Source organism: Syngnathus scovelli, chromosome 21 (genome assembly GCF_024217435.2).
Source record: "Syngnathus scovelli strain Florida chromosome 21, RoL_Ssco_1.2, whole genome shotgun sequence".
Lineage (NCBI taxonomy): Eukaryota > Metazoa > Chordata > Actinopteri > Syngnathiformes > Syngnathidae > Syngnathus > Syngnathus scovelli.
In genome coordinates, this window is record NC_090867.1 from 6,389,640 (window position 1) to 6,404,638 (window position 14,999).

The 14,999-nt window shown below is 44.4% G+C and overlaps 1 protein-coding gene across 1 annotated transcript in view; it reads right to left on the reverse strand.

Annotated features, from left to right (window-relative positions):
- Positions 1-4,688: 4,688 nt before the first annotated feature.
- dusp3a (dual specificity phosphatase 3a) overlaps positions 4,689-14,999 on the reverse strand; it is a 33,659-nt gene continuing 23,348 nt past the window's right edge. Inside the window, exons 5-7 of the mRNA XM_049760160.2 lie at positions 14,167-14,311; positions 12,065-12,211; positions 4,689-6,825 (exon numbers count right to left, since the gene is read on the reverse strand). Coding sequence (XP_049616117.1) covers positions 14,171-14,311 — 141 coding nt within the window. The 3' untranslated portion in view covers positions 4,689-6,825; positions 12,065-12,211; positions 14,167-14,170. The remainder of the gene's footprint in view (positions 6,826-12,064; positions 12,212-14,166; positions 14,312-14,999) is intronic.

The window sequence follows — 14,999 nt, forward strand, 5'->3', positions numbered from 1 at the left end:
CTTCCACGTCCCTTTTGGAAACAACAACTACCGCTTCGTTGGGTACAGCACACCTGCACAGCAGCTACAATGCTAACTGTGCTATCGTAAGCGTATCAGCATAATTTCTGAAACTACGAAACACTTACGCTTGCTAAAAGTTGTTTATTCCTGGTTTTCCCAAACCATTCAAGTCATTAGGCTAATGATATAATGATTAGGCTAATGTAGCGTCTTTTATGGTCTTAATGTGTAGAGCTGGTGGCAAGGCAACCTCAACAAAATATTTGCGGGTAGGAAGCAAATACTCCGGGCCAACTTGTGGATAAATGACCGTTTTTACAATGTATAAATAAATGTCTTTCGCAATAGGCTCATTTCTTGTCATATGGAAAACAATGTGAAAACTGATTCCGCTTGTGTTGTCCATTTCTCAGCAGGAATTTGAGTTGCTAGTTGCTTTTTTGAAAAATGGCCGCGAGAGGGGTCGGAAAAGTCGCAGACTTGGCAGCACTGACGGTGCTTTTGTAAAATAGCTCCTTGCTGGTCACAGCTACGGGTAAAAAAAAAAAAAAAACAACTTGACTTTTTGGGGTATTTATTTAACCCAAATAAATAATATATGGATTGATAAGCTTTTGTGCTTAAAGAGAGATTATAGGTCACTTTTAAACAATTAAAAACAAGTAGAGGTAGAAAACTTAAATAAATGTAATAAAACATCAATTGAAAGGTTTTCACTTCCTGCCTTTGGCTCTATCAGCAGCACAACCACAACTCCCCCCCTTGAGAGGACAACATGTCCGGCATCATTTTCACTTTGACCTGAGCAGAAGCAGACACAGCTCGCCCACGGGCTCGTGTGTCGGCGGCGGTGCCATGAGGCCCGTGTGGAGACGAGAGACGACCGGTAAACGCATATGATGTAAGATCTAACCTGATACACGGCGCACAGGTCATCATGAGGGTACAAAACATTTCAAATTGTGCAATGTTATATTTTCAAGAAAAGTCCTGGATGTATTTTCTGTCTGCTGACATGACGATGCTGAACTGAAATTCGGTAGAAATAAATGACCTATAAATGTGCAATGTGAGAATTCGTAAAGTTTGAAATATCATAGGACTTGGACAAAATAGCAAAAATCTGTGACAGAATTGTTTGTTGTAGTTTATTGGAAATTATAACACAGAATTTAAAAAAAAATATTTACGTATTCACACCTTGCACTATTGAGACCTATTTTTTGGTAACTCATTTGTAGGGTTAAACGGTGAAACGATGCAGGCCACATTAATTTGGATAAACATGCAGCATGAGAAAAATAATGATGCTATAAAACTTATTTGACTAGAAATTATTTTATAGTTGGAAAAATATATTTCATGTTTCAAAAACACTGCATTGAAGGCAGTTTGGAGGACAACACTGCCACCTAGAGGTCAAGTGTGGCCCTCAAGTAGGTTTTAAAAACCATCATTTAAATTTTATGCTTTAAAATTATTTTCTAAGCAATAGAATGACATACGTCCATCTCTTCACTGCTTGTCCCCAACACGGTCAATAGAATGTAACATTTATCCAATGTTAGCTGTCATCATTTTCAACTAAAAATAAAAAATAAAACATAATAATAATTGGCAAAAACAACAAACAAGTCAGCTGGCCATCTAACAGCCATTGGAGGACAATTATTCAGTGCGTGACTGCAAGCTGTGTCCCAATACTTTTGTCTATCCACTGAAATTGTGAGAAAACACGCATTTGTACAGCAGGGGGCGCAGAGGCGCACAATTGTTGGTCTCCTGCATGTGTTGTGCACGTGTTGGCACGGTTAAAGGTACAATTAGCATAAAAAAGTGCATGTTGGTGTTTTATGTCTTGTGTTTATTATTAACTTCGTGAAACCTTGGAGAACGGACAAATATGTTTGATAGAACACAATTAAGATAACGCGAGTGGGAGTGACTTTTATTTCGTCCAATAAAACGATTCCCTTGATATAAAAGGGAGGGAGGGGATGGCAGGAATTGCAATTATACTTACTCATTTTATGAATTTAGTTATTTGTTTTCTATAATAATTTTCGAGCAAAATTAGCTGAAATAGGCTCCAGGTTTCTGGCCAGCCACCTATGACGGTGTCCTCATCTTCTGGCCACAAACATCTGACTCCAATTGATGGCAAACCGAGCGCGACCGCATCGTACACACAATTTGTGTATCATGTTTGTTTAACGCCGTTGGACGCACGAGACCCCCAATACCCCACCGGCGCCAGGAAGGGCCGACATTACGAAACAGTGCGGTGCCATTTCCTCCCAAGTGGACTTCCTGGTGGCTCGCGAGCTTTGTTTTTATTCCCAACTTGGATGCATGTTTGCACACAGCGCCACCAGTGGGAGCTGTGGGCAAACTTTTGTGTTCAAGGGCATTTTGTCTTTTAAATACACAGGCTAAGTCTATCCTAATGGAAAGGGTACAAATGAAGACAATAAAATGGTAAAAATGAATCTTTTACTTTAGATTAAGAGCGTGGGAATATCTCAAACATGTGGCGTCACTAATGATACTAATTTCAATTATCCACACACTCAAAGCCAGTCTGTGTAACACGCATCACTATGGACGTTGAGGTGATAAAAAAGGCCTTTTTCCAATGAGGTGGCCCTTCCAGATCAATTTAATTGACTAAGTGGCCCTTAGTCTGCGCCAGATAACACTAAAACGAGCCATAAATGTGAATAATACAGCAGACCGATGATGAGCCTTTGAATAAATCGTCTTCATGTTCTTGATAAGAGTACAAAGAGTAGGCCATTCAAGTGATTTAGTGTTCTTAAAAGAATTTGATGGCATATTTGGCTTCTGTTACGTGCAAATTCATAAAGTGAACGCATTAGATACACGTCATATAAATATCAAATGTGAATTACACTTGGGGATTTTAACCCTGAATAGGCAGGGTTTCAGATAGTGTACCTAATGAAGTGTCCAGGTGTTTCAATTGAGCATGATGGAGTGTGGCGTTTGGTTTAAATGCTGTGTGAGACACAATCTGGGAAATCTGCAGTGTATGGTTTGCCCAAAGCCTTTAACGCTCTTATCTGCGCCTTGCACTATAATGGCCCACTTCTAATCAGGCTTGTGTTCCTCTGATAGCACGACAATTTCCTCTTAGTCACCCGGACGGCTCGCTTTGACTTCCCCTCCGCTCGGCATGTACAGTACCCCCCTCAACTGCCCCTTGATCCCTCCCTCAACCAATCCCCCGCCAACAAGCGCCATGATGTCAACAGCGCGGTGCGGCGTTGACGGCGTTTCCTGCTGACTGGATGGTGCGCTTGAGGAGCGACAAGTTTGACAGTTTGAACGCCAGCGTGACTGATGATGATGCTAATGGCAGTCGCTGACATCATCTCAGGTCAGTTGAGGTAATCACATGACACTTTCGAGCAAGCCGCAGCATCATTGGCCATGCAGGGATGCGGCTTCATTCAAAGAGTGAAGTCGCAATAATGTGTACTTCAGTCCACCTCTGCTACAAACGTAGTCCGGGGCCAGCATCGCCATGGCAACTGGCGGACCCCCAGAGTCAGGTGACATTGTAAGGGGAACATTGCCGTTCTGGCACCTGCTGCAGGCGCTATTCAGGGGCGGACTTTAGTGGTCTTAGCTCATACGGAAAAACGATTCCAGAACTTGCCTCATCTCTCACATGGTTTTAATCACCTTGCGCTACAAGGCTGCAGGTTCTGAGAGAACAACTGGTGCCAACACTGAGAAGGGGAAACCATCCCAGGGGCAAAAAGGGAGAGGAAATATCAATCCATTGATATCTATATCAACTATCCCAAACCACACAGGAAGAATGACACTTCACCAAACGAGGGGCAAAGCAGCGTGGGAGAAATTACTCGGCGTGTCGGACACACAAATTCAACAAAAGGAAATTTTCTTCCCCGTCCCAACCAGCCGGAACAGGCCGCCGATGGGGGCCTTCACATCATGTCCGTCAGCGCCGCTTTCCCTAGTTTTGGCGGGCGCGGCGGATTTGTTTGCATTCTCGCTGGGGTCGGAAGTATTATTTGGGTTTCAAATTAGACTGTTGGTGACTTTACTTGATGGGAACCATGTAAGGAACCTGGCAGACACGCAGCTAATAGTAGTACATTAGCACGGTCTAATCATGTTCACCGCAGGGTAATTAATTACTCATTTTGCATACACATTAACTCCAAAAGTAGATTGCAACATTATTTTAGAGGTTAATTGCCTTTTAAGTAATAAAATAATAAATAAAAAGTCATATGATTAATAAATCACTAAGCAGGATGCCTTTGAAAAGAGATTTTGGCCGTCGAAAAAGTGGTGATCTAATCACTCTAGGGGAGCGCAAGATTGAAATGAAACTTCACATAAGAAGTTCACTCGCTCACGTCGGATTTTTAAATTGCCCTCGAGACAAAAGAACATTTTGGGTTTTAGTACATGCTGCTTTAAAGGCATATTTTCATTTGATGTGTTTGTGTCGAGAGTTGTGCATGAGCAGAGAAAGACAAAAAGGCATACATTGAATAGGAGAAGCAATAGAAGCAGAAAAAGCAACATCAATGGCAAGAATAAAAATATACTGTATAAACAAGAAACTAGGGCCCGACTGATATGAATTTTTTTAGGCCGATGCCGAAATTTCAAAGAAAAAAAACAAAGTGTTGAGCCACTGTTCATTTCACAAACTTACCTGTTGGAATGCTCCATTCATGAACTTACCTGTTGGAATGCTCCATTCCCAAACTTACCTGTTGGAATGTTCCATTCACTTAGTGGACAAACAGTGTAAGGACATCATTCTGCCTTACTCAGACACCATTCATCATGTATGAAATGTTTTATGCAAGACTAACGTAATAATCAGCCAAATTTGGGCCGATGTTGAATATTTTGAAAAGAGCTATAATTGGTTGATTTAATTGGCAGAATGATTAATCGGTCGGGCCCTAATAGCAGCAGTGGCAACAACAATGACATCAGTGGTAATGACAGCAACCACCAGCAAAAACATGACTAGATAGGAGGGAAAGAGTGAGAAAGTTCTTTAAATCAGGGGTGTCAAACTCATTTTAGTTCAGGTAGGTTGTTAGTTAGCTGGGTGTCAGTGCGCCCTCCTGTGGGCAAAATTAACAACACATTCTATTTGGTCTATTTGTGTCATATCCACACGGACTGGTTCTAGCCCACGGGCCTTAAGTTTGACACCCCTGCTTTCTATGTTCAATGTGAATGTTTGGGCAAGAGTTGGAGGCAAGATGGCTTCCAAATGGGAAATGTTTAGCTAGCTGAATGACCTAGTCTTTGTGTTTGTGTTGTGTGCAGGTGTCTTCATGCCTGGATGGGAAGATGATGCACTTACCTTTACGTCGAAAGTCTTGATGGTTTGGGTCTTGAGACCCCTTGCTTTGTTCAATGTGAACGTGCGGGCAAGGGTTGGAAGTAAAATGGCCTCCAAATGAGAAATGTTTAGCTAACTAAATGACATGGGTCTTTGTGTGTGTGTCTTCAAGCTTGGATGAGAAGATGATGCACTTACCTTTACGTCGAAAGTCTTGATGGTTTGGGTCTTGAGACCCCTTGCTTTGTTCAATGTGAACGTGCGGGCAAGGGTTGGAAGTAAAATGGCCTCCAAATGAGAAATGTTTAGCTAACTAAATGACATGGGTCTTTGTGTGTGTGTCTTCAAGCTTGGATGAGAAGATGATGCACTTACCTTTACGTCGAAAGTCTTGACGGTTTGGGTCTTGAGACCCCTGCTTTGTGATGTTCAGTGTGAATGTGTGGGCAAGGGTTGGAGACAAAATGGCCTCCAAATGGGAAATGCTTAGCTAGCTAAATGACCTGGTCTTCGTGTGTGTTTGTGTGCGTGGGTGTGTGTTAAAGCTTGAAAGGGAATAAAATTGCCTCTTACTTTTACGTCGACAGTCTCTCCAGCAGGCATTTCACGAGATTTTTTTCCCCAACTTTCTCCACAAGATAATCGTCGACGTCCACCAATGATGACCGTGATGTCATTGTCTGGCACTTCCGATGGTTTGGTGTTGTCAGGACGTCATGGATGTGTCACCAACAATCAGCCTGAGCTGATATATTTGCAGAAGCACATGCTAAGTAGTATGTTTTCTTCGCTCTTACGGGGAGGTGGACCTTTTTGTAAATATTATTTTTAATATTTGTGTCTGCTGACATTTTGGGTGCAGTTAGTTTGCTTTGCTGGCTCGCTCGCCTCCTTCCATCACTTTCTTGTTGGATCGCACCCAGTTAGCTTGCAGTGTTCAGTCTCACTAAATCCCCTCTGGCTGTGAGTGCACAAGTTTGCCGTGTCCATGTCGTCCACCTCCCAGAGAGGAGTTAGGTCATACCTCTCCCTCCAATGATGTATTTTCATGTGCTCTGGATTGCGCAAATTTGAACAGAGGGGCCGATAGAGATCTGCTGCATTCTCCACCAAACGCCAGAGTTTACTTACTGGCCAGCAGACATAAACACATTGAGGTGCTGAGGGGGTCATTTAGATACAGCGCCATCATTAGGCCCGTTTGGGTTCACCGCCGATGAGTCCCCGTGCGCCCGAATGGAGAAAAGCGCAGGGCAATTACATGTGCTGCACTCAACTGGCAGCCGAGCAGGAAATGAGGGAGGAAGTGGAGGTGAAGTATGAGCTGCGAGTCGGCCGCTGGTTTTGGATTGGAGGCGAGACGCCGGGTCGCATGAGACCACTTTATCCATGTCCACCACGACAATGGTCCGTGGAAAACTGGTATTGTCGCTCTTGTCTGCAGCCTTTATTTCCTAAAAAGAAGAAAAAAATTAATGTGGCGCTTTTCGGAATTCAACACCGTTGCGAATTTCTATTGAAGTTTTATAATAAGAAAAATAGAGCTGCGTTTTTCTCGGAAGAGAGGGCTGAACTATTTCATAATTGATTACAAAGAAGACAACATGATTGATGTTTTAAAAAGATGATGCACCCGTAGTGGTTTGCAGATGTCGCAAAAGATTCCTTGCGACTCGTCGGGAATCCCACGACTACTTAATGCATTGTCTTCGTGGAAGACTGCAGCGGGGGCGGTCACGCTCAAGCGTCTCGGACTGGCCGCGGGCCAGAATGTGCAGATTGCTATCGGCCGTCCAGTCATTACAGACGTTCTGGAAATAGCAAGCTGGCAAGAGGAAATATCGCCCATCAAGTCACAACACACACACACACACGCTTGTACTATCAATGAAGTTGTTTCACAGCAAACGCTAATAAGCCTCATGTCAAATTGCAAAATCACCGCAGCAACGTCCACGTGGGAAAAATAATTTTTTACTTTCCTTTTTAAGTACGACTCCATCCCTAATGTAGTCTAAGTGGTCTCGTATGTCCATGAGCGTGTTGAATTAAGGCTCTGGAGCGTTTTAAATCCCAGGTGATGTGCAGACACAACTGTTATTTGCAGCCTCAGCAGCACAGCGGGAATTCTTGTGACCCTTTGACAGCGCACACAACAATATGCCGACGCGCTCCGAGTGGCTGCGGCGCGCTCGTTAATCCCGGCGAGTCGGCGCGGATTTGCTCGCCAACGTCGCCGAGGTCCACCTGAGTTTACTCAGGGAATTAAAAGAGCTTCTCATGGATCTTCATGTGGTTTCCACTCACATCAGACAAAAAAGGACTTTTTAGAGCATTTTGGTTTGATTAGAAAATATGGCACGTATGTGCTGCTTTGTTGGCTGGGAAAATAAATGGTCAACCACATGAAGACGTCTTTGTTAAGGTTAAGAGACCACATGTGCGCCACAAAGTGCCGAGAAACAGATGTTGCGCTTCGGTCCCTGCGAGCAACATGGCCGCTTTCTGCTGAGTGAGTTGGGGGACTGCAAGCGGTGACGTTCCCGAGGCTTGAGGATTCCGGAACCCCGAATGTGAAAGGGAATTTGAGCCATGTGACATCCGTCAATTGTGTTGCCAATAATCACTGGGAGTACTTTCTAGCATAAGAAGCTAACTTATTAGCTTCCGGGCCTAAATTTCTCCCAAATTTTAAAAACACGCCAAGCAAAACTTTCAAACTATAATGGAAGGCATTATTTGTCATTTTGGGCTCCTTCTGACTTTTTTTGTTGTTTTACTTCAAATTGACATGCCTACTTATTTTGATGTTGCTAAGTGAAACCGGCTACGTGTGTGTGTGTGTCTAACCTAACTGTGGGAATCCAGCCCAGTGTTATTGTACACGTGGTGGGCTGGCCATGACGCACTCGCGCTCAAATAATGGGAACATTAAATATTTGGCCCAAATTATAATCATCCATTTCCTGGACTAATCGCAGGAACAGCAAAAGTAAGCAAACGTACCGCCAAACGATGGCATTTAGCGATTGCGAAGGTCGGCGCGCCCTCGGGATGTTCGTTTAGCATTTAGCACACGTGACCGGTAAAGTCAGCATCTTCAGCGAGAAGCGTGCCGTGCGGATCCTCACGCCCGCGCCAGGCGTGGCGAAAGGATCAAAAGGAGGCAGGAATATAAGACTATAAACACGTGGACGGCCGCTTGCGTGTTAAATGGAGTCCGTCCAAGCTTTCCTGTTTACACCAGGAGAGAGCGGACTCGGACCTCCGGGCGAGAGATTGGACGGGAAGGGGAGAAACGTGGCAACGCCTTTTGGATTCTTGGCATTTCTCCCCTAAAAGGTTTGTTTTCTGATGGTATGATTAAAATAAATCTGCCAAGACGAGCCACCTATCGGGGATCCGTGTCGTCGGGGTGAATCAAGTCGGGCCACGTTCCGCTCAGGTCCCGCCCGCCTCGGCCTACCAACACAATCGAAGTATTCATGATTAATTACAGCTGGCTGGCAGCGCTTAACCTCCTTTTCGTCTTTATTAGTAACAATATCCTGCACCGTGACACCCTCCCCAAACGCCTCAATGGCAGTCAGGTAGAGCAAAAGGGTGGGGCCTTCCTTCCTTCCTGCTTTGTGACATGTTTAGTCCAAAAATGATGGCTTGTCTTTGTCACGAGTGAAGCCGTGCGGTCTTCTCTTTCACGTTCACAAAAGAGGCTCTATATTATCTCCATGGAAACACTTTGCAGAACACTTTAGCTGCGCATGGCCCTCGCTCTTTTTGTTCTCTGCTCTAAATAATAAACGGGTTCTAAAGCTCCTTTTTATTATTATTTTTTTTGCTTGCCCCAATCATGTCCCAGTGGATGTCAGAGTTGCTTTCTCCGCAAACAGAAAAGGAACTCGCCCAAAGCGCAAAAACAACTTGCCTAATATGTCTTGCTAGGATGACCAATTGAGATTCAGGCTGTCATCCAACCTCGGCTCCATTCATTAATTGACTGTCTCATTACTTTTGTCTGTCTTGCTGGCTTTGAAGGTGCTCATCAAGCAGGGATCAAATGGGATCACGTCTTGATTGGACGCCAAAAGGCCACGACGAACACTAACATGACATCTTCCATTAAGTCAATCAAGAGCAATGTTGTGGTTTTTAAGTGGGGGGAAAAAAAATCCCTTGGAAAGCTTCTCTTTGTTCTTTTGGATTCCGGATTCCTCCCTCTCAAACGAGGGAAACACAAAGCAGCGGCGGCGGCTCTCGGTGTCGTCTCACATTTAACACACAAATGTTTCTGCGCTGACTCCACATGGCAATGAAGCGTCCGGGCGGCGGCTGGCGGCAAGATCAAAAGCGGCGGCGAGGGGCGAGTCGCTTTGTTGACGACGCACAAACAAAAGCCGACAGGAAATACGCACGGCGAATGATGCAAACGCGGCGATGGAAGACTTTCCAGTTTCTTGTCTACCTGGCAGGTAGTTCCTTGAAGTCAACGGGAGTTGAACTGGAATTTGTTTCCAATCAAAAAAAAGCAGTAAAGACAAGAGAGAAAAGTTGCGGCCAAACAGTTGGTTCTCATGTTCTCATTTCCTCCGGGACATCCCACTAATCAGCAACACAAGCGCGATGAAATTTGGTTCTCAGTGCCTTGAGCACTTTTACTCAAAATGTCTTTCAGTTTGCCTCAATAAAGAAAAGCGCTGATTGATAGCTGCAGTTGTAGCGCTGATAGATTTTTTCCCAAGGCTCTTCAATGCAAAATAACGACGGTTATTATATACGTGTACAATATACGATATTATATAATCAAGAGCTAATACGAAAGACAGAAAGAAAATAAATATCCGAAGTTTGGTAAGCTAAAGTGACAAGTACAAGTGTCTACAATCGCCAACATTAGAAGCGCCAATTGTAAAAAGTCAACAACTCCACACCTCCTCCTCTTCTCGGATGTTACCCGACCTGCCGCCTTCAAGCGGGACGTTTGAAGGGCCGAACAATGAATCAACTCAACGCTCACTTTACGCTCGCTCATTGTGTTGAACGCACACACAAAGCTCCGATTGGGTCGCCTCCTCCTTGGTGGCCACTTCCGCTCACCGGGGATTATTTTTCACCTCACTGACGCCTCATTTTGTCACTTGAATCTTTAACGCAGGAAGTGGAGACAAACAAAGATACGGTGTCATCGGATTTTGCCCCAAGACCCGTCATTCTTCTAGAACTTCTTTTACAGATTTATTTCAGGATATCAAGATGCTGTTTGGACATCAAATATATTTATGTTCATCCGTTCCAGCAAAGGATGATTGACAGTTTTGTGGTCAGGTCCCATGTTCGAGTCTGAGCCGCCTGCTTGAGTCCTTACAAGTGTCACTCAAGATGACCGAGTGACTCAAGGGAAGGTCTGATTGATGGGATGATGAAGGGTTTTCATTGCGTACTTCAGTTGACAGCTAATCCAGTCACGTCACAATATTGCTGCTTACAGACCACATGACTGCAGATGGGATCTAAGTAGCCAAGTCCACAAACTTTCTCCAAATTACAAATCCAAATTACAGCAAGGAGGGCTGGGACCATATTAGGAAACATCAAGTATCCTGGCACGGGGGCGTTATGAGGGGGTCCCGTTAGGACCAGACTGTTGGCCTTGGCACTCACGCCGTCTGAGAACCGGCCGGCCTCGCTAACCTTTGGCAGCGTGGCACCTCCGAGACGGGCCGGCCCCAGGCAGGAGTGCCACTGGGAGCAGAAATTAAAAATAGGTGGGGGAGTGGTGGTGGGGTACTTAAGGTCCCCCTAATGAAACAATCACATTCCGGGAGCCCGGATGGCGAAATAGCTTTTGTCCGTTTAAGGCTCCCAGTGAGACTTGGAGCAAAATATTTGTGCTAAGCGTGGGCACAACTCTCATTTGAGCGATGTGGTTTGTTTTCTGGATAAACAACATTTTTCTCATTTTATACCCAGCAGTTTATTTTTTGTTTGTTGGTGAGACATTACTCTGGCATGAACATGATTTCTCATAACCAAGGCTTGCTAATGGATGCGAAGCTGAAATGATGATCCACAATGAGGTCAACCAGATTTGGATAAGAAACGTTAACACCACCTTTGTCAACTTAAACTGCTAGGTGGAAACCAATTTAAGACAATCCAGGCATGCGTCACTACTGGCTCACTAGTGGATGCAAACTTAAAATGATAAAGGGGCTACTTCAAAGCCCCCTCACATAGTTCCAAATCCTTTAAAAAGCCCGTCCGAGCGTCTCCGCGGGGACACGCCCTCCAATAAACGGGCCTCCTCTCAAAGCGGCGCCTGCCAGGAATTTACGTGATGGCGGCGTCTGAATTCAAACACTTGGGGAGGATTGGGAGCGTTCCACAGCGTTTCGGCGAGGACTCAAGACCACTTGGGTGGCACTCGAGCCCACCCCCCAAAAAAAAAGTCCACAACAATGGCAACCTGATTACAATTTAAAGCCCCTCCAGAGGACAAGTAGCAAACAACTAGCATCTTGTTTGAGACCCCAGTTTTGAAACTTACCTTTGTCTTTTTGAAACAATTTCCCAAATTTCAACCCTCATTAGAAAACCCAATTTGAAACTAGTTTGAGAGCCAAAATTTAAAAATCCAATCCTGTTTAAAACGCTACTCCAAGGCTTGAATTGAATTGGCCTGAATTAAAACCTTACCCTTGGCCTGGGAATGCGAGTGGCCGCATCACCATGGACACTGCACGGGATGGCAGTTGGGGACTTTTGCGAAAGCAGAATTTCCATCCGTCCGTCCATCCATCATGGATTGTATGCGTCAGCATCGCCAACCTCACGCTGACTGGCCTAAGTGTCACCGCAGGCACACACAGAGCAGCAGGGAAATGAATTGATAGCATTAATCATTGTCAGGGCATGATTATATTGAATATAACATCTGTTGTACATGCAACAATGACGTGAAGGTTCCATCATGTCACCCATGTCAGCGTATTGCGTGCGCGAGTGCGTACTGATTACAAACATGTTGTTTGATTCCGAAACGATTGCGCTGATTAAAGATGCTTTTCTTTTTTGATGAGATACACTGATTGGAAGCATATTTAGGACACACCCCGGAGCAAAGATTGTCTCGTGTTGAGCGTTCACTCCTTTTTTTGTTGCTGTTGTAGTTGAGTATTTTCGTTTTCACCTGATGTCAGTCTGATGTGTACATAAAATAGTATCCGCACTACATCTTAATGTACTGTAGGGGGCGATGAAAGAATCCAAGCACCTGCGCAAAAGGTTTCCAGGTCTTTCTTGGTTTTCTAATCTCGAATTTACACTCTTTTTAACAGACACCAGAGCACGGATGAAATGAAGAATCGGATTTCCTGCAAACCCAATTTAGCGTTTATGATATTTCGTGGAAACGCCTGAGTCAGAGGAAGCATCCTTCACTCCCGGTGTGTGCTTGTGAGTGTGTGTGTCTGCGTTTTCACAGTTCACCTGCTCTACACGCACACGCACAGATGAGAGTGTTTAAGACGGCCTAGTTAGGATATGAATCCCGATGTTTCCAATCAGGTGCTCGACTTGAACAAAGTGAAGACACGCCCTGGACCACGGTGCACACGTGTGTATGTGTGTGTGTGTGTGTAAGATGCAAGAATCCGAGCTTTTTAGCCAAATGAAGAACACCAGTCCAATCCCTCCCATGGGCCTGAACATTTTTCCTCCCTAATTATGATTGTGATGATAAATGCGATTGTTAAAAAGCTTTGAGCTGTTTTGCGTCTGACAAAATTCAAAACAACCTCACGTTCTGCCGTCAGCTTTTTTTTTTTTTTTTGCTTTGACTTCGGCATTTTAACACGCTCGCGAACGCGGAGGATGTGATTCCAAATCCCAGCTGTCGTTTTAGCCACTGAGGCCAGCGTGATGTAACGCAATCGCTTCGACACGCTTTGCAGCGACGCAACGTTAAACACTTCATTTGCCAGCAAGGCGTCGACAAATGAAAAAACGGGATTGACTGATTGAATGATGTGGAATGGTGTGACGTGTAAACGACATTTGGTTGGCTGATCCTTGCCCTGCTAGGTATTAGATGACATTCTTAGGTTCGATTACTGCATTTTCTGACCTACATTGTTCAGGATTGGGGTATCAAGACAAAGATCAGGTTTCAAATAAAGCTTTCAAGTTGGGACTTGGATTTGGACCCATGGTTAGAGTTTTAAGTTACAATTTCAGGGACAAGGGACTCTTGAGATACGTGGCTAACATGGGACGCATTAGCATAAAACATTAGCTAGATGTGCCGTAAATGTTTTTCTAAAGTCATAATTCTCCTCTCAAAGGGAAAAATAAACACATTTAATTGTTTGAGATGGATGTCAGTGATCATCTAGCGTGTGCGGGCGGGCGGGCAGGCAGCTTGTTGCTGTTACAACTCTTCTGGGACAAAGTCAGAGTACAAATAAATCACCGGAGCTGACAGACGAGTGTAAACACGTCCTGCCAGGAAGCAAACTTCCTGAGATGGAAACGCCGGGACCGCGAGCGATGTCATCGTGGCAGTCGAGAGAGCATCGCTACGCGTGACGGGATTTATTTTTAGCCGCTTCGGTGGAACCTCGGAGGGATTTGGGGAAAGGGGGTTGTCCGTTTGAGACATCAAATTGTTTGTGGCCTAAAAACACGCAAAATTATTTTTTGTAGCCAGTAATTAATAGATAAATAAAATAATTAATAGAGCCGTAGTAATAACGTGTTGCTAGCTCAAGTGTGTCGTGCACGTTGTTAGCAAAACTAACCTTGTTATTGTGATATGATGTCGAAGAGGAGGGGGGTCTTCTTTTCAAAAGGGGGTATGATATCACATCGGTGGGGGGGTGCAGTGGTGGGGGGTCTTCGTGTGGCGGTGCTGGCCAGCAGCCAGCAGGATGTCTTGCAAAAGAGCTGCACAACAAAGACGCATAAATGTCATCGGGTTGAAATACTTGACGTGTGCTGGTCTTTGTTCTGCTTTTTTTTTTTGGGAGGGGGTTGCTTCCCATCCTTTATTACCCGTCGTTGTTTAATCAACTGCACTCTGGACGCACTTCACAGGAAGCTTTGCCAAAATAAGCACGTTAAATACGTCCAATAAGCGACATGCAGACGCATCAATTCCCAGCGTCTTTTTCAAAGTGAAATATGGAAGTTATCATAAAAATGAGCCATCGCATCCATTTAAATCTTTGATGTGCTTTTGTTCTTCATTCCTTTCATAGTTCGGGCCAGGGCGCCGCTAAATTCACTTGTTGGATTGTCACAAAAAAGTTTTTTCACATCGTTGACTTTGAGGCCGTTGCCGTGGGTTACAATTCAAACACAGGGTCCTTTTTTTTTTTTCTGGGATTACAACAGAGTTGAGATTTTAAATGAAGACTTCAAGTCCGAGTTAAGGTTCCAAAATAGGTTAAAGGTTTTAAGGGTTTGGGATTTGAAGTAGAGTTTGAATGTAGTTGAATCCGCTTCATGTGAAACCCGAGTCCCATCTTGAAACTTTATCAGATGTACTGTAAATATCAAAGCCATCCACTGGCGACCAGTTCGGGATCTATTCATCTGGGGTTAGGTGACCCTGAACGGCATATGGAAAATG